The sequence below is a fragment of the Eimeria tenella genome, genomic scaffold (assembly GCF_000499545.2).
Source record: "Eimeria tenella Houghton genomic scaffold, Eth_scaff2, whole genome shotgun sequence".
In the NCBI taxonomy this organism is placed as follows: Eukaryota; Apicomplexa; class Conoidasida; order Eucoccidiorida; family Eimeriidae; genus Eimeria; species Eimeria tenella.
In genome coordinates, this window is record NW_013541843.1 from 467276 (window position 1) to 487931 (window position 20656).

Genomic DNA, 20656 nt, shown 5'->3' on the forward strand with positions numbered 1-20656 from the left:
AGGGAAGAAAGTCACTTTCGTTTACAGTCTGCACAGTGCAGTTGCTATTGCTCTCCTCCTGTGGAATGCGATGCTTGAATAGCTATTCAAGCATCGCATTCCACTGGTGCCTGACCAATACAAAACAACCGTCAGGGTATCGAGATAAATTAGCTGCTTCCAAATGATACAAAATCAGTATTCGGATGTATACACATAAGACGGCGTTGACTGACTATGTAATTGTGGATTACACACTTTTCAGATCAGCCCAAGCGCGGGACCGTGCCGAACCGTGGCAGATTTGCGAAGTCCTTTTGAAGACCCAAATATTAGAGTCGTGCTGTACGAAACTAACTAGAGAAGACCTGGTATAGTAAGTTGAAAATCCGGTTTCAGTTATGCGTCTGCACCTTCATTTCCACCTGGGTCCTGATTGGCTCCGTAGAACCGGCCATATGCGACAGCCTGAACGGTCCTTAACTGTCATAACGATAACATTAACTGCTTGAAAAGAAAACTAACGGAGCGAAGTGGTGTGCAAGGCAGTTAAAGAACCGTTACATCTGGAGCTGTAAAAACTGGTATACACGCAAACGGCGGACTCGGCCCGAATGCCTAAATCAGGATGCACTAGGAGCCAGAGAGACGTAGAAGCGGTTTCCACTTAAAATAATGAGTCATAGAGATGAAGTTCTATACTGATATTTGCCGTTTGTAGCACCGCACTTCGAAAGGTAACGCACACGCACCGTGCGGCGGTGCAAAACAACATTGAAAAAAGTGTTTAAATCCACCAGATTCGCTGATTATATAGCTTGATTAATGCTTAAAGGCTAATTTAAGGTTTTGCATGTGATGGTGGTCCCTCGTGAAAAACAGAACACATTCGGTCTGTTGGTGGAGTGTCGGCTGCTCCGGCTGGTGTGAAAGTGGAGCCTAGGGGTAAGAGAGGCCCTTAATCTCCTCTCTCAGCTCGCTCACCCTATACTGCAATAAGCGCTTGCCACGGACTGAACAAATTCATTTCCAGTTGAGCCAAACCCAGGTAAAAAGAGTTTGATATTGGCACTCCCTCCTCGCTCACGCCTTCAGCGGTTGCCCGTGGTCGCCTGAGGCGGAATTGGTGGGACAAGCTAGTGCCCATCTAAGTTTGTTTCTCTTCTCTCGATCACACTTTCTGCCGCAGTGAGTGGCCGTAGAGTCCTCCGAAAAGTGGTCGTCTCCCCGCATACACGCGGAAGTCAACTCATATTGAGATAACTGTACCTTGTAGAGGAGCAGCTTGTGGGGTTTGCTGTGCCCTGCAGCCACACTTTCGATTGTTCGCGAGTCTCCAATACAGCAACTGTTGTCTGAAAGGTCCTCCCAGAAAGTCGCCGTCTCCTTGCCCGCGGGGACGCCATGAAGTCCCATTTCGACTCTGGGCAGTCCACGAGGTTTATCATAGCAGGCTGAACAGGTAGAGATGGCGAACGAAAAACAGGAGCAGCAGCAGCAAGAGGCATTGCCTCTTCTTGAAGGCGCAGATGCAAATGCATGTGTCGTCGAGCTACCGGTTGATGGCGGGCGCTGCCTTTTGTGCACCGTCCGAAGGCACCCTGAGAGCTCAGGTTCTGACAGGGAGGTGGCACAGGTTCTCTTTTCCTTTAAGGAGCCCTTTTTTGGACCACACGAGGCGTCTAAGAAGCTCTTACTGCACTGGTAAGGCTAAGGCTGCGCGAGACCTAGCCGGCACATCATTGGCGTAGTCCTTTTTCGTGCTCATTGAGCTAACCCCGTAACTTTTTGGGACGAATAGCAAAGCGGTTCGTACAGGTGCTGTACTGCCATGCTGCTTGGGGAGCAGTTAATCGGTTTTTGGTTGGTAAACTGCCCCTGACAGAGCATGATTTTTGCATACGTGGTATTATGTCAACTCACTCGCGTTTTGGTGCTTGTGGCGATGCAGGGGTGTAGCTAGGAACCCAGGGGAGTGGCTGCCGCCCGAAGGCGAGTTCAGGGAACAGCTGCGCAGCAATGGCTCGCCGGTACAGTTTGGCGAGACGGCGACCGATATCCCCTTTCCGTCCCCCAACTCCTCTCCGCCACCGGTTTTGGACTTGAGTTTCCCTGTAGATGCAGCCCCTGAGTACTTGGTTTTTGTACTCCACTCCCCTCCCCATGAGTGGTTCAAGCAGACGACTCCGGGCCGGCCGTCTACGAACTTCATGCTTCCTCTGAAACAGGCACTTAAGCAGCTGGTGTCTAGAACCGCTTTCCTAAAGGCCATTGATGCATACAAGAAGTCACAGCCACTTCAGCACATCAAGCCATCCACCGCACAGTGAGTGTGCCAGCTAGACACAAATTCCGATTTTTTCGTGCTTCTTTTTTGGACCATCTTCTTGGCATCCTCCATACACCTCACGAACTGTATCCGTAGGAGCAGGCAAACTCTGCAATTTTTGTGTCACCTTGTCGGGGCAGCACATGAAAAACAACACCAGCATACCAAGGAAGCACATTGTTTTCCTCGCTCCAAGGTAGACCGGGAACCTTTCGGTTTGGCGTTAGCCGGCTTTAGAAGGCTCCACACAAGGGGGAACTGTGTACATAACCTTGATTGGTTTGTGTGGCGTTCCATAAATCCTATCTTTTCATATTTCGGTATATGCACCTGGCAAATAGGATCCATTCACAGCCAAATCTGGATATACGTATATGGCGTTCCTTTCTAATTTCTCCTGTGTTTTTCCGGGATAGGTTCGCTCAGCTACCCTCTGCAAATGCATGTTTGCATCTGGTTCCCCAATCTAGTTGCGCCATCTGGTGCGCGCAGCTACTGGCGAATTCCAGTCAACGACGGCGACATGCAGCTTTTGGCATTGACATTCGTTAGCAAGGATGCTTGCGGCTTGGAAATCTTCTGCAACTGGCCGGCGGCTCTTTTGCTGCACTGGGGAACAGCAGAGACGCAAACAAGCCCATGGAAACGCATGGAACTGAACAAGATGCTCATGCACGTTGACAGTAATCGCCAGCAGGAAGATGAGCGGCAGCACGGACTGAAAGCTGAAGACACGAAAATTGCGGATGGGACAGATCGAAGCCGACCTGGGAAGGAAAGAAACGTGGATGAACAGCAGTACTCCAAGGACTCTCCAGAAGAGCAGTGCAACCTTGAGACGCTCTACGGAACTTTTGCGCACTATCCAATCGACAACAAAGCGGCACAAACCTTGTTTGAGGTACATTAAAGCGTGAAGTTGCGTCTGCCTATACATGGCCATAGGGTCCCGCTTATGTGCACATGCTGTGCAATAGAGGCTACTTTCTGCCTTTGCGAATTAGTCTGCTAACGATATTTTTCGCGCTACACTGCCTTTGCACAAACAGATTTTGTAGTAATGCATATTATGTACATTTGTGCTTGTGGCTAAGCTCGGTAATACCTGCGCCGCTTATGCGCAAATAAAAAGTTGAGTTTTTCTAGTGAGCAGCTATGCACAGGGACGCTTACCATTATATACTGCATTGAAAGCCCCACGTGCATGTATGTACTCGTCTGCACAGAAGCACAAACTCTTGCGTATTTGTCTACGTGCATCTGCGCACTGTGGCTGCATTTACACGTCCAGATGCATGGTTTCATACAGTACACTGGCATATTCAGTTCATCTCCAGAGAAGCAACAGTATACACACGCAGGGGAACGAAAAGGCTTTAGTAATAGTAATGTGAATCTCCTTTTTTTTTTCTTCTGTGTGTCGTTCCGAAGCCTGCAACTGTGTGGCGCCGAAACTCGATTTTTTGAAGACAGCCTTTGCTGTGCTTCTTTATTTAATTCTGCGCATTGTTCAGTTCTGCGAGACTTCTAGGAGCGTGGGTTTCCAGCACGTTGCTCTATGTTTCAGAGGAGATGCCGTGCCGTGCGGAGTGTCGTTTGTGTTGAAAGAGGTAATGGCTGACCGGTGGTTCGCCGACCGCACAGGGGACTTCTTCGTAAAGCTCCCTACGCATCGTTATTGGGAAACCCTAAGGGAAAAATACAGAAAGATTGCAGAGTTGAGAGCTGCGGAGGAGGAGAAAGAGAGAGAAGAAAGAAAGAAGAAGTGGAACGATGCTCAACAAGCATTCAACAAGTTCGCGCAGGAACAGTAAGTCCCCCTTATGAAGTAGATTCAGGTAAAAATACAAAAAAGGCAGATATACGGACAGTGCTGGAGTAAATTCTGGCCTTTTAGTGCGCCTCGCTTCCCGTGATAAACGTGCTCCCCTACAGTTATTCTTATGTTTAAATGAAGGAACTAGCTCTTATCGCAGTGTGAACTGCCTTGTCTCAGAAACGGTTTGCTTTCGCGTAATCGCACTCATGCACTGTTCTGTTTGCGTCTAACATTTTCAGGGACGCGGCAACTGCTCTGTCGTTGCGTCGCGTGCCTCTCTCGGAGGGAATTGGGGAGCTTTTGGTCAAGACTGAGGCAGACCCTTCAAAGCACAGCGTTCTAATTTCTCTCACAGCTTGTCTGCAAACGCCTTGCGTACTGAGGTGGGGCATGGTCGACATCATGGGAAGAAGACAGACGGAGCTGCAGCGGAAGGGGGAGGGTGCGAGCGCACCTTCCGTACAGACAGCGAAAGGTGGAAGATACCAGTGGATATGTCCTCCGCCTGAGGTCAGACCTCCTCACACAGTTGTGGCAGATCCTCAACGGTAAGCCCACATCAAGAGAAGGCGTTCCATTTAGTGCAGGGCAGCCGCAGTAGGGTGGATTCTAAGTTCTCCATAGCTCTCTGCGTCTGTTTGTCCTTTCCCATCTCGCCATGAGAAATCACGAAAATACTTGAAGATTTTTCCTTGTGCTCGATCTGTCTTCAACCGCGTGGTGGGCGCAGCGCTTGTGAAACTCCCTTCGAAGACTCTGCTGACGGCCTTTTACAGCATCTAGAGATCCATGTCCCAGCAACGAAAACTCCCCCTCTCTTTGAAGGAGACCCTGGCATTGAACCTCTGTTTGACGGCTTCGCCTGTTGCCTCAGAGAAAGAAACGCTGACAGATGGTACAAAGCTATTGACAATAGAGACATACAGGTACGCATCATTTAAGTGAAAAAGTCCACCTTTATTATTCTGGTCATGGGCAGCCTCTGTCAGCCCCTGTTATGAGCTGGATTTTTCTCCTGTCGCTCGCATCATAACTCTCGTGGGCTCGTGAATACTATGACATGGGGAGGAAACACTAGTGCCAGCGTTGGTAAATTAGGCTGTTCTACCGTTGCAGGTACGCTTGCTGGATGTCGAGAACGTGCCAGTGAAAGGTGAAAATCGCGAGTATCTCGAGAAGATTGTGGAGGCTGAGGTGGAGTGGCAGCACATGACATTGATGCATCGCTACAACCTGATGCGCGAGTTCTATGAATCCTTTGCGAGGCGCTCCGAGGCAAGGCTTATCTCATCTCCAGAATATGGCACGCGAGCGCAAAGGGTTGCGGAGCTTGTGCGGACCTGGTCCCATAGGCAGTGGGAGGGGGACGAGGCGCCCTTGCCTGAGGGTTTTGGTGCCCCGATGGGGAAGGCTCGTGCCGCTCACGATGCTGTAGCATATGAGGATCTAGCTACGGCTGAGGCGGCTGAAGAGACGGAGTTCTGGGAGCTAATGTTCACGTGGGCTCGATTTGCATTTTTGGGGTTGCTGGACTGGCAAAGAAACTACAACACAAAGCCCCGAGAGCTAGCTCATGCATGCGAATCGCTGACATTCTATGCCGCTAGACTCTGGCGCAGTCACCCGTCTCACCGCCACTTGATTCGAGGGTGCCTCAGCACTATGGGAAGAGGTGGCTCGCAGGGTCAGGCAATAAGAGACAGAATTCTAGAGATCATGCATAAGCACCATATACCGGAACATGGCTCATTTTACGAGCAGTGGCATCAGAAGCTCCATAACAACACCACTCCAGACGACATCGGCATATGCAGAGTAGGACACAGACTGCCCCCGGCCCGCTGTATCTCTATTCAGAAGAGTCGCAGTTAAACGCCCCAACATTTTCAAGCTCCTACGTTTCTACGGCAGCAACAGACGATATGGCAGTAAAGTAGATATAATTTTTGGACCTGTCTAGGTCTGCAGCTTCGCAGACTTTTTTGATGTAATGATGTCGTCAAAATTCGCACCTTCCCCACTACTCCTAATTGCCCTCTCACTGTTTATTTCTGCTTCACCATCAGGCAGTAATCGCTTATCTCGAGAGCCGCGGGGATATTTCTTCGTTTTGGCGTGTGCTGGGTGACCACGGTATTACCAGAGAGCGGCTCGCGAGCTATGAAAGGAAGATTACAATGGAGCCTCACATGGTGCACACGGATATAAACGAGCTTATCAACGACTTTAAGTCTTACCTCAGCGTGATACAGGATGTTCACGATGCTAGGGATGCGCGGGTGAGCTGCGAGTTTGCATTATTCCGTAGGGTGTCTCTCCATCCGCAATCAGAGCTATTGCAGCAGCAAACAGAGCTGACACAGCTGTGCGTCATTTTAGATGCTGCGGCTAACGTACCGTATTGGTTTTGGTGCGCGGGCTATCTCTTGCGGGGACATTCAGAAAGCATTCGACTACGCGCGGGCACACCTTGCTGGAGATACTGCCCACATGGTAGAAGCAGTGTTGGGGGAGATGGGCCAACGGACAGATGGTATGGGGTCCGGGGAGCTCCACAGTCGGTTTGTGCGTTTATCGGAAGTTCGTCGGCGCATATGTTTCCAACTCAACGAAAATGGTGGCCTTAACACTTCTGATGATTCCAAGATCGCTGGTACGAGAGAGTTGCTGATGCTTGACTTCGTCCTGGAGCAGCAGCAGGGATTGCTGTTGCAAGCTACGGCCTCTTTTGATGCTCAGCAGCTTGCGACACATCTGCGAGAACTCCTACTCTGTCTTTCTGCGCACGATCCATTCAATGTTGAGCTGACGTGAGCCGTTTTTTCTTCGAGTACCCATGTTGCAGCTAGAGTTCATGCATGCGCAGGGCCAGTGTAATAGACACTGCTCCCGCTTTTGTGTGCCACGTTTTTCCTTGTTTAACCCTCACCGTCAAAGGCTGCAGGTGAATACAGGTGTTCCGCTGTACTGCTTTCTGCATCTGTGGAAGCAAACACATCATCTTTATTTGTTCCAGCTTGTGACCGATGAAATGACGTGAAGTGAACTAACACAACGTGCACTGAACAAGGTTCTGCTTTCTCAGGAACCTGTGCGCCGATTGGCAGCATTTATCTGGAGACCTCGCATCTAGTTGCGCCTGTGGAGACAGCTCCATAAACGAATGCCGCGAGGCAGCGCTTCTCTTGAAGGCCCTTGTAGACCGACTTTCTCGATTCGTAGGTAAACAAGTGGACTCCGTGCAAGAGGGCCTTGGGCCAAAAGCGCAGTATTTGGGAGCCCAAGTGGGGACCGACAAGAAGGTGCTTGACTTTTTCGTGGACGAGGTGCTTCGTGGCTCCTCGCTGCTCAGCATTTCATTTTCCATCAAGCGACTGGAGCCACTGCTAAGAAAAGCCGCGAGCCTACCAGCATGGCAGCTCATCTCGGTTGTTGAGCGGGTCAGGGGTGATTTTGTTACTATTAACGAGCTCGCGGGCATCCAGGTCCGTGAGTTTGCTGGAGAAACTTACTCACTTATCGATTACGCTGTCCTGTGTATCGGCCTGCTGCGTACGTGCAGTTATAAATAGCGAAGCTGAATGCCGGTAATGAAATCTCTGCAATCGCCGTCGGTTTTTTGGAGTCAATGGGGGGCTGCTTCTTACTGTGGAATTTCCTACTGTCTCTTCCTGTTCTCAGGACAAGGTATTCGATTCGCCAACAATATTGCTTTGCAATGCTGTAAGTGGCGAGGAAGAGATTCCCGAAGGCGTACAAGCTGTTCTTGTCCGTTCTGCGGCGGTTTCCCCGGACATACTCAGTCATGTGTCTGTCCGCGCAAGAAATGCCCATGTGCTCTTGGCAGTCTGCTTCGACGAGGCAGAGAGTAGCGAGCTGGTGAGAGTTGTTGCATTTCATGGGGAAACAATGTGCAAACCATGCTTGGCATGACCGCAGCGTCGGAATCGAAATAATTTTTTTCGCAAGATGAGTGCTGGTATGAATCTTTCTTTGCTGCCTTACCGTATCACTGCTGCTTGTCTCAGGAGCGGCTTGCCGGGCAGTGGGTTGAGATTCAATGCACGCGCGACGGCAGCAGCTTAAAAGTGGCACCTGCGTCGAAGTGGAAGCCTGACCCGTTGGTCCAGAGGACCTGTTCAAGTCTCTTTGACCGTAAGGCATCGCAGCTAGTGATGGAAACTCATGAAGAGGAAGAAATTCGAAAATCCATTAAGCACGCTGACAGGAATGTCGCCATCCTGGATGCCTCTATGGATGCTCCTTGGGCCATAACTCCAGAGAAATTTACATCGTAAGCCAACGCTTCCAGCTGTATATGTCCCATGTCCCTTTCAAGAGCAATAATATGAACGACCCGCGTGAGTTTTACGACTTCGCTGGAACAAAGGCAGAAAAGATGAGACGAAGCTCACACATGGAGGAAACACTCGCAAGTACAGCCGATAGTTGCTGTCCCCAGATTTAGAATTATGTTTCATCTCTGCGCCATCCAGAGTACAGACTTTTAGGCACCTGTAAGCAATGAGCTTATGGAGATAAAATTTTTTCGATGGCTGTCTGTTGTGTTTAGGTCTTTAGTTGGGTCGAAATCTCTTAATATCTTCAAGTTAATGTCATCTCTTCCAAACGGTGTGCTGACTCCAGCCTCAGTAGCTTTGCCTTTTGGCAGCCTGCAGCGCACACTGCATGCACCTGAGAATGAGCAGGCACTGGCTTCACTAAGTGATGCATTAAGGCGGCTGTCGATTCGTCTCAAGAACTCGGAAGCCGAAGCTATTTTCGAGATATGCCGCAAGTCTATTGCAAATATATCAGTCCCTAAGGAACTTCGCGAGGCGCTGAAGGAGGCGCTTCAAAGTAGCGATGCACAAGGCGGGACCAGCGGAGATTCCAGCGCCAACATGAGTCGGCGTCCTCACCTCCTAGATCTTTGGAAGAAGAATGGTGATAAGAAATGCACAGAAGCCTTGGTCCAAGTGTGGGCTTCGCTCTTTGGACTACGTCCCTGGATTTCACTCACAAAAGCATCAAGAGATTATTGCGAACTCAATATGGCAGTTCTCGTGCAGGTGAACAGCTGACACCCAACGGTAGCTTCTGCTTACGTAGAAGTTCCTGAAGCTCTTTGTTGAGTACATTCAGAGGCAGGGAAGTTAACGGATTAGAGTAAATGCTCTTTGCTGCAGCTTTTCGGTCTTAGGTGCCATCTTTAGGCAATGCGGCCTCAGTTTACTCTTAGCAGTGTGATTCGGGGACTTGCTCCACTAGCCCGGGCATGCTGCATTTCTGTCTTCTTCTTAGGAGCTTCTTCCCGTTCGTTATTCTTTCGTTTTGCACACGAAGAATCCGTTTTCACAGGACGCTGAGGAACTGTACGGAGAAATGGCCCCAGGTGAGGGCGCTGCGATTCGCACAATGTAGTATTTCAACATTTTAGTGTGCCTTACAGGAGACTCATCTGCCTCCCCTGCAATCCTTGCTTGGCGTGCTTCCGAGTTCCCTTCGTCCGCACACACTCAGCATACAGTTTCACTGATTCGCTGGTGGAACAAAGGGGCAGTAGTAATTCTCTTATGAGTGTTCGCTGGCTGTTTCCTTGTCAGGACTTGGAGAGGTCATTGTGGGCAATTATGCGGGTCGAGCTTTAGGGTGGACGCAGAAGCGTTGTGGGGAGGCAAAAGTGATTGCATTTCCAAGCAAGAGCGTCGCTCTGACGTGCGATCCGTGTTTAATTTTCCGGTAGGTGGCTGGTTCTCCTGTGGTTCCCATTTTATTCTCAGTGGGAGCGTAAAGATTAAATAAAGCAACCTTTTGAAAGCGGCACTTCGTGTTGGAGGCGGCGGAATCGACCTGGAGACTGCCGATCATGCTAGGACATTACGAATTAAGAGGCCAATGCTTTAGATTACGTAGGTATCTCTGTCAAATTCCCTTCTTTCGATTAATTCTTGTGCCGGCGCAGTTCGGACTCGAACGGTGAAGACCTCGAAGGGTTTGCAGGGGCGGGCTTATTCGAGTCTATTCCGGCGGAAAAGGCCGTTTGGCTACCATTGTGTTACTGGAGGCAACGCCTTGTTAGCGACAGAGATTACAGACAAGCATTGCTGTCGAAGATCAGCAAGGTGAGAATATTTTCGTGAGTTGTCTTAACAGATGACAAGGCGGGCTTTGTTGTCATGTTTTCTCAACTGGAGGTAGATAAATCAACAGGAGTACATACTTTGTTTTGGAGCTGAAGACAAAGTATAGCACTTGGGCAGTTCAGGCAAGTCGAGGTTGCGCTGCGCTGCGTGCAGATTGGGTTTCTGGTTGAAGAGGCGTACGGAGCCCCGCAAGACATTGAGGGAGTGGTCATTGGTGAAGATACAATTGCCCTTGTGCAAACTCGGCCGCAGGTTTAGAGCTCAGCGTCGGGAGGTGCAGAAGTGTTAACAGTCACTTTCGTGGACGTGAAGGTGGATACTTGCAGATCTAAATGTAGTTGCAGATAGGCGTACATTACGAGCATTTATTTACGTAGTGCGAAGCACCATTCGCGTGACATTACTAAATCGCGGATGCTGCCTTCCAGATTCTGTTAAATGCACACTTTTGGTGCATTTTTCTAATAAAGATGGACGTCTCTTTAGCAAATGAGGGCTTAATTCCCAATCGCCGCACTGTTTTGGCACGATGTCAGCAAGAGGCATCTTACTCGATTGCCCATAACATTCTGTTCTTTCGACAGCTGTTATGCGGTTTTTTGTGCTTCAAAATGCTTTCGACACGGTGAGTGACGATAAGTTTGCCAAAACTCAATGCTTATTAACGGGACTAGATACCTGGCGCCCCGATGAGCTAGCCCTCCCTCCTTCCCGAATCAAATTCTGGTGCATTTGGGTGGGCACGCCAGCTCTATGTACATTCTGTCCAAGGTAAATCATTTTCTTGTCGCTTCGACGCAAGAAGCGTACTCTTTGAGAGCGCATGTGCACAAACGGGCTCTTTCTTTGAGCCCTGTTTTTCCGAAGGGCCGAAGTCAAATGGCGTATGCGGTTTGTGGGGAATAAGGTGCATGCTGTACCCAGCATTGCAAGACAGAGACAGTTCGCTTTTACAAATTCACGGTACTGTGTCTTGAAGACCGAAGTCTCTGTAAAACTGGGGAAAAGCTCCTAGCCACGACAAGTGGAGCGACTTTCCTTCCTACCCGGCAATACTTGAGTTCAGCGCGTTATGCATTGCACCCTTCATTCTGTAGGGCAGTCCATGCAGGAGGCTACCGCAAAATTATTTACTGGTAGCATACATAGAAGGGCTATACGGAGTGCCTGAGGTCCTCTGGGTTGGTGTAAATTCAGGAAGCCATTCGGCATTCACCAGTGTCCGAGGCCAGGTGACATGACTCTTTCTGTTCTTCCCCATTATTATCTGCACACTTCATTCAGTCTAGTAAGAACAGTCCACTTCACACCGTAACCCCGGCAGGTTGTGTAGTTGGCAAGTCGGAAGTATTTGGCTTCTATGATGCAAAAGTAACTTGACAAGTGAAATCGCACGTCTTTTGGACTAGCAAGCGATTCCTGTGGTCAATAAAGCACGATTGAATGCTTCTTAGAGAGACCTACACGTGGTTTCGGGCTGCACATCTGAATGGCATTGCTGCGTTCAACAATGCAGCGGCTAGGCATAATGCTCCTTGATAAGGTACTTTCGGGTCGTACACAAGGTGCGAATTAACTTGAAGCCATTTAATCCTGTCTTTTGTCAGGAGCACACAAAAGATTTGGGTTTCATGATGTTGGTAGAGAGAAATCCTCCGTGGTCTGCAGAGGTGAATCACGTGTGTTTAGGTCCCTCTCCAAAGAATTGTGAAGCTGCCTTATGATTCAAAGTGTACATTAAATTGAAAGGCGGTTTGAGTTCAGTGAACGAGAAAGAACAAATACACGAGATGCATTTAATCGCAGGAGAGACAGCAGAACATCAACTTAACGTGGAGTCATGCTGCTCAGTCAAACTAAACCACCAGCAGACAACAAGTATTGACTGACTCACTGTAAGGCACTGAGAGTCTCACGTGGGAAGACCCAGCTGTAGCGCAAGATACCATTCTAGGAAAATAGTTTAACCAATTAAAGACACCCAAGCTATAAATTGGCAGCAGTGTATGAAGGAAAAACAGTCCGTAGACTGGGCAGTCCTTTGACGCTCGTCTGCAATGCCGGGGTCGGAGCCATCAGAGATGCGCACTAGCTGAAACCGAGTGAATCTCCTTTAAACCAGCAAGTAAAGCACTTGAAAATCCAAGCCACGGAGTTATGGACGTTGCATAGTGGAGAGGAGCCCGTGGGTGCACCCTTACTTTCCGTGTTGACAGCACAATGGCCAGCAACTGACTGCAAGGGTGAACCACCTACCACGAATGCGCAAGTCGGCTCCTTTAAAAAGCGCACGTTTGCCACACCAAAAAAATTCATAGCATGAGGACGGAAGCACTGTAGGAACCTTTCCATGCTTTGCAGCATAGGAAAGTTCCTACCGTGCTTCCGCAGATATCTGGGTTAATCGCATGCGTGGGGACTGAAGTGCACAGGCACTACACTAGGGCGTGCTGGTAACGTATAGAAGATAGCTAGCTAGCGACCTACAAGAGGTCGTAACACTGGAAGAGGAGAGGACCCTCTTACTAGGATCGAAGTAAGGCACTTTGTCTGCGAATTAACACTGCATACACTAGAGGTGCCTGTAAATACGTGGACACTGGGGCTGGCGATAGCGCCGGCACTGGTGCAGGCCTCCTCCCCACAAGGCCTAGGCGGCGAGAGCCCCAAGTGGGGGGGATTTTCAAGACAACAGATTTTGGAAAACTAAAAATAACTGTATTTCGTCATATTTGTGCTACTGTTTCAGGGAAATGCACCGAAGTTAGACGCTGATCATAGGCCCCTGCTCGAGGGGGCAGCTACCAGCGTAGTCGCAGCAGTAGGTGCTGTGCACTACAGGGACCGTAAGGTAGTTCGGTATCTCAGGGGCTCTGCCATACTGGGGCAGACGTATCTGAAGGACACTATAGATCTGGGAGAACGGGAACTGCTGAAGTAGCGGCTCCACGTTAGAATCTGTAGCCTGTCCAAGTCTAAAATGCTGGGGAGCTGCCCAGAATTGAATAAGGTGGGGGAGACCACGAAGAGTGTACGACTGAGGGTGGATAACAACCTGTGCATCACTGTGGAAAATTCCTCAAGTCGTTAGGTATGATCCTCGGGAGTGGCCGGAAGCAAGAGCCTTTGCCATGGGTGGAGCGTGCAGATCCCACCGGCCCTCTTCGCCGGTCTGGGCTGGCCTTAACAGAGAGGTGGAACAGAGAGCTGCATGACGCCAAATTTCCAGCGACTGCGAAGAAGAGCAACTACGAGAAATCCGAAAAAGGTCAGAGGACGCCATGATAGCGGGGGCTTGAGGGAAAGGCATCACCGTGTTGAAAGTGTATGAGGCTGAGCCACCGAGAAAAGGAACAAGAAAGCCCCAGCAGGAAACAACGGACTGAATGGCTTTGGAATGCGTGAAAGAGGTATAGTGGGGGAAGTTAGCGTGATACCGACTGTCCTACGCCTGCAGAACCACGTAGAGGCGACAGGACTCTACCGGATGCATGGAGCGAGGGTGAAGCCGCGTAAGTCTTTTAGTATGCAGATGTACGCGCTGCGTGAATCGAGCTCACTGGGCTCCATAGGGTTGGCGAAGTAGTGATGCGTGGGTTTACAACAAAGCATAAGCCAGAAAGCCCTTCATTAAATGGAGGATGGAGATACAGATACCAGGAAATGCAAGAAAGTGTCCGTCTGAGTATGCAGAGGGGCCTTTGCTCCCTAATATAAGAAAAGTAAAAGCAGGCTCCATCCGGGAAACCGGAAAGCCCATACAAAAATAGGTAGCGAAAACAAGCAAGGATATGGAGCGCCAGGTTGCACGAAGATAGGGCTGAGCCAGCCTGAGACTTTCGACGCCGAGGTGCTGTGCTGTCATGTGTTTTGTGAAGAAAAGGGCGATAAGCGGCGAGTGCGAGTGTGCTGAGTAGATCCTAGTAAAGTCATCTGACTTTACGCTGTTGCCAACATTCGCGGATGGCTTTTGTGCACTCTCGCGTCGTGCATTCCTATTCACTCTACAGCTGCAGACTTACTACCGCGGTGAGCTGAGGTCAGCTCGTCTCCTATTTGCCCTATCTGTTCTGGCTGAATGTGTTCGTGCCTATCATTACTAGCTGAAGACACTTCTACACGCTGAAAAGCCCGAAACAACATCTTCGCAAGCTCCCACTTCTAGATGAACTCTGTCTCCTCCGACTTCCTCGGATGCTCCCCTCTCGCTGCGTGGATGTGCGCCGCAGTTCAGCTTCAGTACCTCTTGCCGGCTCCGACCCTTGGACTTAATTGCAAGGAACACTAAGCCTTAACGCTTGAGAATTGAATCCATTTCTCCACGTATCGCCCCCATTTGGTGCGTCAATCTACAAATTTTTAATTATGGGGACCTGAAGGATATTTCTGGGCTGCACTGCAATGTGGCGCTCTATGGCTGCACCTTGAAATGAGGCAAGCCTTTATGGAGTGTTCGTTCGTTGTGGTGTATGGCGAGTGACTGGGTACTCATGGCGTAGTGACAGCGCTAAAAATGCACTTTGGTCGTGATTGTTTCCTGGACGACCTAATGCATTTCCTGTGAACTGGTGCAGGACACGGCAGGTTTACACGACAAGGTGCAGCCTGATATAATCAGTCTGACAAGCTGAAGATTGACACGAATGGCCTTTGTATAAGCTACCTGTAGCATGCACTACAAGAAAAGCAAAAGAAAGCAAAAACCCAAAAGCCCTGTAGAACGGCTATAGGACATGCAGGTGCGACATAGTGGTACTCTGTAGTCAAGACTGGGTTTCGTTACTGACAAGAACCACCGAAGCTGCAGTGAGCCACACGGCCACGCAGGGAGGAAGAAGGATTGGGGGAGAGACAGTTGTATCCCTTTGGCGAATGGAGCTAGAAGGACGATGTTCAGATGCGAATGGAGCTAGAAGGACGATGTTCAGATCCTTCTAACATATAAATAGTTTCTTCAGTAAGTTGTGATAGCCAGCCAGAACAGGAGGGACATGTGGAAGCAAATCTTGGCTTAGCACACTACAGAGCCCTTGTTAGCGAGCGCTTCGCTGCCAGTGCCAAAACGTCGGCTTGGCTGCAAAGCATTATAGGCCCAACCACCATGGGAGCTGCGTCTTTTGACAAGTTTATTACGTGGTTCGTCGTTCGTATGTACGCTTCGCTAAGTATGGACTTTCGTTGTTGTCGTCTGCCTCAGATGCAGCGAAAGTCATTATGGGCTTGGCTTTTGATATACTTTTCCTGCACTTCATTCCTTTTGGCATATGTGCTATCTGCGGGTCTTTCTTACCAAGTGCAAATTAGCAGCGTTGGTTTCTTAAGAATCATTGTCCATCTATTAGATTCACAGCAGAGTTGCTCTTGTTTCAGTTCTTGTGAAACTAGACGACCCCATAATTTAGCCAGTGGTTCCTTCAAGTATTGCAGGACTTCTATTCAGTTGCAGTCGTTCTGCTTTGCTTAGCATTATTTAAATCACTAGTATTTGAGAACACTTAGCCTTCTTGCAAAGTTATCGCACTACTTTCTCGTAGCACCATCACGCCACTTACAACCTGTGTACCCAAATGTTCCGCTTTGTACGGAGATACTAGGCAAATCGTTCACTGAATAACTGCCCGGAGGCGTTTAAATCCAAGGAACAGATTCCTTTTGGGGTCGTAATTTCAACATTAGCTTAATTCAATATTTTGGAAGGCCAAAGAAACGCCACAGAAACATATAATTGTACAATCAATTGAAGATAAATTCTTGCAGGGCTTGCCTTCTCTTGAGTAACCGGGGGCGGCGTAGATTTGTTTATGCTGCTAGCTCTCAATGATTCACAGAAAACCCATTTTACTATTTCCGTGCTCCACGTAAAACTTATTGGATATTTCGAAACGCTTTGGTATACGAACAACAGCCGTTAGTGTGTCAGCTAGGAGAAAATGCAACAAATATTTTGTTTCAGTGTCAATTAGAAGATGCATTTGCACACAATAGTCTCATCTTAAAATACTTTTTACTACATGCAGCCTAGTTTGGTCCTTTTGCTTTCTCAATTGAAAGCATAATATCATTAATATTCAATTCTAAGTTCTAGGAGTTATCGTTCATTTTTGGCGTCAACTAGAACTTGTGTCTTAGAGCATTGGACATCTCCACCCATATATGCCTCTTATTATTGGTGAACGAAAGACACGTCTCTGTTGATATATTTTACACTAACATCTGGTTGTATATTCATTATTTGCTGCATACTACTTGTAAATCATTGTTCAACCATGGATATTTGTCCCTGAAGTGCGCGAGGGCTTCATGCTGATTAGAGATGAATGTGGCGACCCGCGACAACTGAGACGATGCTTGTAATATCACTTTGGGAGAGAAATCCATTACGTACAAGGGTACCAACTTCTCTTAGGAGGAGACCGCTCCAAGCGTCCAACTGGCCAGTGTCTACTTGGTTAAGCAGTGCTGGTCGTCCGCCTGTCTGGGGCGTATTTCTCCCTACTTTTCTTCTTCTAGGATAACACTGAAAGGGATATAGGAAGTCTTTTGAAATATCAATACATATGTGGCAAAGAGCATTGTTCTTGACTCATCTCGGTGGTTACCCCTCGAGAGTACGCTGGAGAGAGCGCTGCAAGTTTTCTGATGTGCTTCACTAGCATGTTCAGTGACAAGGTAATCCGTGACTACAACATAAAATAAATATTTCATGCTCAGACGCTCATTCTGCATTCATTAGGGTTAACCTACCATGGTTATGCTGGGCGCAAGCGGTTTCGTTCAGGCAGGGATGCGCCTCCAGCTGCACGCCTGCTGTCACCCCTCCTCCACCCCACGTACGTACTCATTGAGGTTTCAGAGAAACATGCATTGTCAGGATAGTTTCTTTGTGTCTTGAATCTGGTTAAGGTAAGCTTGGGGGATGCCCTTTCAAATATACTGCGATGGTGATTTCTGCCAATGTCCCTCAAGGCGCTTTTTCGCGATCGCCAACCATCCGCCAGAGCACGCTGCCTCATTGTGGCTAACAGCAATTTTGACGTTTTGAATTCATTGCATGTGAAGTGACATACTGCGTCAACAAATAAATGCGTGGGATGCGATTCCTAGACCCCCGTGCTATTTTGGAGGACCCTCTATTTCCGTCCGTCGTCCAACTGTCACTCTTTGCCCATGGCGATTTTCTACTCAGGAATAGGGAACTCTGGTGAAGGCTGCATCGAGAAAATGAGCGATATTCAAAGGGGCACTTGCAAGTGGTTTGATTCAAAGAAGGTCCGCCGGTAGTTCCGCTCCCACCCTGCAACGCGAACCACTTGCCTGTAGGTTGGTGGCGACGACTGTAGCTTCCTAAAAAATGTTCTTATTTGAATTTAGGGCTTTGGATTTATTACATCTGATGATGGAACGGACCTCTTCGTGCACCAAACGGAGATAAAGGCTGACGGGTTCAGAAACCTCTGTGAGGGAGAAGAGGTTGAGTTCCAAGTTCAGTCAGGAGATGACGGTCGGAAAAAGGCCGTGCGTGTAACTGGCCCTGGAGGCGCTCCTGTCAAAGTAGGTCTTTTTCATTTCCTGAGCCTTGGGAGCTGCTAACTACCATTCCTCGATTGGAGCACTTTCGCTGCTGCTGCTGTTATTTTTGTTCAGGGTGATAATCGCAGGATGTCGCCTTCCTATAATGGAAGCAGCCGCGGGGGACGCGGATACAGTGGAGGTGGATATGGAGGTGGCGGCTTTGGAGGCGGCGGAGGTGGTGGCTACGGTGGTGGCTATGGCACTGGTGGCGGCTATGGCGGTGGAAACGGCGGCAATTATGGAGGCGGCTCGAGTTATGGAGGGAGCAGCGGTGGTGGGAGGGGAGGTTATGATAGTGGGAGCAGGGGAGGTGGGTATGGAGGCGGCGGGTATGGCGGCAACGGTTACAACAACTACGCTTGAGTCCCTCATCAGGCCAGTACCGCCATCCTGACACCCGAATACTATTTGTGTAGTGTCTCGTTATTGAATTTGTGCAGTCCAGCATGCTTACAGTTTCTGGACAGTGCGCCACCCTCAGCATGGTTTGTCTAATGAAGCGGCTTTAGGTGTATTCATAGAAAATGCCTTGCTGTGAATGGGTGTTCTGCCGTTCCTTTGTTCTCTTAAACGCATCGCATATACGCCACTTGAAGAGTTCTGTCAGGTGCCGGGTGATCCCATTTGAATTTGTAAAAATGCATCATTGGACATCATGGAGGATTGACATCAGAGGTATAATTGTTGCCACACGAAAGGTCTCGCATCGCAACGGGATAGCTGCGTTGACAGTCTCATCGGCTCGTGGTATCTCCGACTTAGCAGCTTTTTTTCGTCGTCCCAATGTTTCCTTGATCCATATTTATGCAGTTATCTCCGGTGGGTCTCTGCCGAGGATACGTGTAGGGAAAGCCTAGCCTCGCGGCCACTTGTGAGCGCGATGTTATAATGCGTGTTCGTTCCGGACACTTTGGATGTGCGGATAACGTTTTGCTTTCGAGACATGGGCACCATACTCGAGTGCGAGCCCATAATGTTTGGGGGTTTTCCAAGTGTGGGAGTTAAACATTCACAAGAAGTTAACATTCACAAGAAGTACTTCAGGTAGCTGTTCAGGGGCCCATCGTCCCGCCTTGATTTAAGAGTTCTTGGACAAAATCCTGAGCACAGAAGTATAAGAATGTGGGGTCCATCGTGGCTCACTAGTTAATATTAAGTACCGTAATCATTGAGTTTAGTCGCACATCAGTTGCAGAGGGTCTGATTTGCTGGAGCTTCTTAATGTGCGCAAGTGTTGCGGCAGTACGAGATGCTCGTGAATCTGGGGCTTTCGGGGGCGCTAACGGCGTGGTGGGATAACTTCTGTTGCTGGACGGTAAGTATATTGTGCCATTGGGCGGGACAACCACGCCGTGGAACTTAGTTGGTGGGGACCCGATTGGGCCCGTAGCTTTATTGCGGAGGGGTGCGGATACCATAGGCTGGAGCTTGGGCAAGACTGAGAAAATCGAGGCAGGGAAGTGCGCCTTCAAGCAATTCATCATGACATGTTAGTGCTTTTCTTGTAACGGCACGTACCCTGCAGCGTCCCTCGAAAGCCTTCTTGACCTCTGCGTCATAATTCAAAAAGCTCAGTCGGAGCTGGCAAGGCCCATGGTAAGTAGGCGGAGCGACGCATATTCCTGATTCCTTTGAATGCAAGCGCCACAGCGAAGGGCACGGGGCTTCGTAATTCCGTTCAGCAGCGTCTTTGATTGGCCACGTCGCCGAACACTTCATCATCTATTTCGTGAAGTGTGGTAGAGTGCACGTGACTGCGTCTGCCACATTCTGCACCTACGAAGTCGTTCTTCTCTGCGTCAGTTATGCCGGCGAGGCGCTGCACTTTGACGCAGCGACCTCTGTACTCTTCTGACGGAACGCATTCCGGCAGCTGCCAGGGACGGTTTGTTGGGGTTGCTTGCACCAGCTGACTGAACTACGTACTGCTTCAGGAAGCTCCGAAACATTCCACCCCAGCGGGCACGGCTCACTGAAGTCGTACTGGGCTAGGAAATTGGGTGGCCACTCCAACTGGCACTTCGCTGCAATGCGCGCCTTTTCTGCACCCGAGGCTCCACCTGACACTCCAGCTGTGGGCTGGCCTTTCAGTGGTGGAGTTGTTTGGCCATACTGAAGTCTTGGACACTGGCGCATGGCCCCACGTAAGAAGGTGGCGCTTCGCATGCCTTGCCATCAACTGCAGTAGGCAGTTGAGCTTCACTTTGAGGTAAATGCTATCACTTCTCTTTCTTACCGCTTAGGGTCCACATTACAGGGCAAGCGCTCGTCGTGAAGTCCGCGTCATACTCTTTGCATGGCCAGCTGACACCGCATGCCTTTTCATTGAACATTAGGGTTTGCGGCAGCAAGAAACTTCAGTTTTGAATCCACCTGTGCCCTGAACGCGGCAGAAGGACAGTTCTGCAGTAACTTCGTTTCGCACAACACGTAAGAGCCACCTACCAACGAGCCTTCGATGGCTCGTCAAATTCTGCAAATTGCTTCTGAAGTACGCAGCTGTTCCGGAGATCGTCGATGAGTACAATTCACATTTCTTTGAAGCAAGCATTGATGCAAATTCACTTCCCACGGTAGTCGGGAGGCGCTTTGCAAAGCGTCCCCTCATCTGACCAGCCTTCTGGACAGGGGACGCTGAGGCAACGACATATCTACTTGATCTCGCGAATGAAACGAGTAGCTCTGCCACCTAAAGTCTTCCTTGCATTTGCTGTTACATGGCCCTGTTGTATCTGATTAGCTGGCTGATGCCCTATCAAACTGCATATGTTCAACCCCTACATGAAACATTGCAACGCCGAGAAAAGTCCT

At 49.3% G+C, this 20656-nt stretch overlaps 2 protein-coding genes across 2 annotated transcripts; both read left to right on the forward strand.

The window, feature by feature from the left end:
• Nucleotides 1-1447: 1447 nt before the first annotated feature.
• On the forward strand, nt 1448-10531 carry ETH_00029170 (alpha-glucan water dikinase 1, putative; the record flags this gene model as incomplete). Its single annotated transcript, XM_013374276.1, has 17 exons — nt 1448-1683; nt 1931-2305; nt 2801-3209; nt 3823-4118; nt 4367-4675; nt 4858-5053; nt 5244-5942; nt 6194-6406; nt 6570-6937; nt 7213-7612; nt 7809-8006; nt 8156-8421; nt 8701-9199; nt 9432-9522; nt 9734-9869; nt 10093-10252; nt 10427-10531. The coding sequence occupies 17 exons, from the start codon at nt 1448-1450 to the stop codon at nt 10529-10531; spliced, it is 4956 nt and encodes a 1651-aa protein (XP_013229730.1).
• Nucleotides 10532-17440: 6909 nt separating this feature from the next.
• On the forward strand, nt 17441-18208 carry ETH_00029175 (glycine-rich protein 2, putative; the record flags this gene model as incomplete). Its single annotated transcript, XM_013374277.1, has 3 exons — nt 17441-17542; nt 17645-17824; nt 17918-18208. 3 exons carry the CDS (start codon nt 17441-17443, stop codon nt 18206-18208), a joined length of 573 nt encoding a protein of 190 aa, XP_013229731.1.
• Between the last annotated feature and the right edge of the window lie 2448 nt (nt 18209-20656).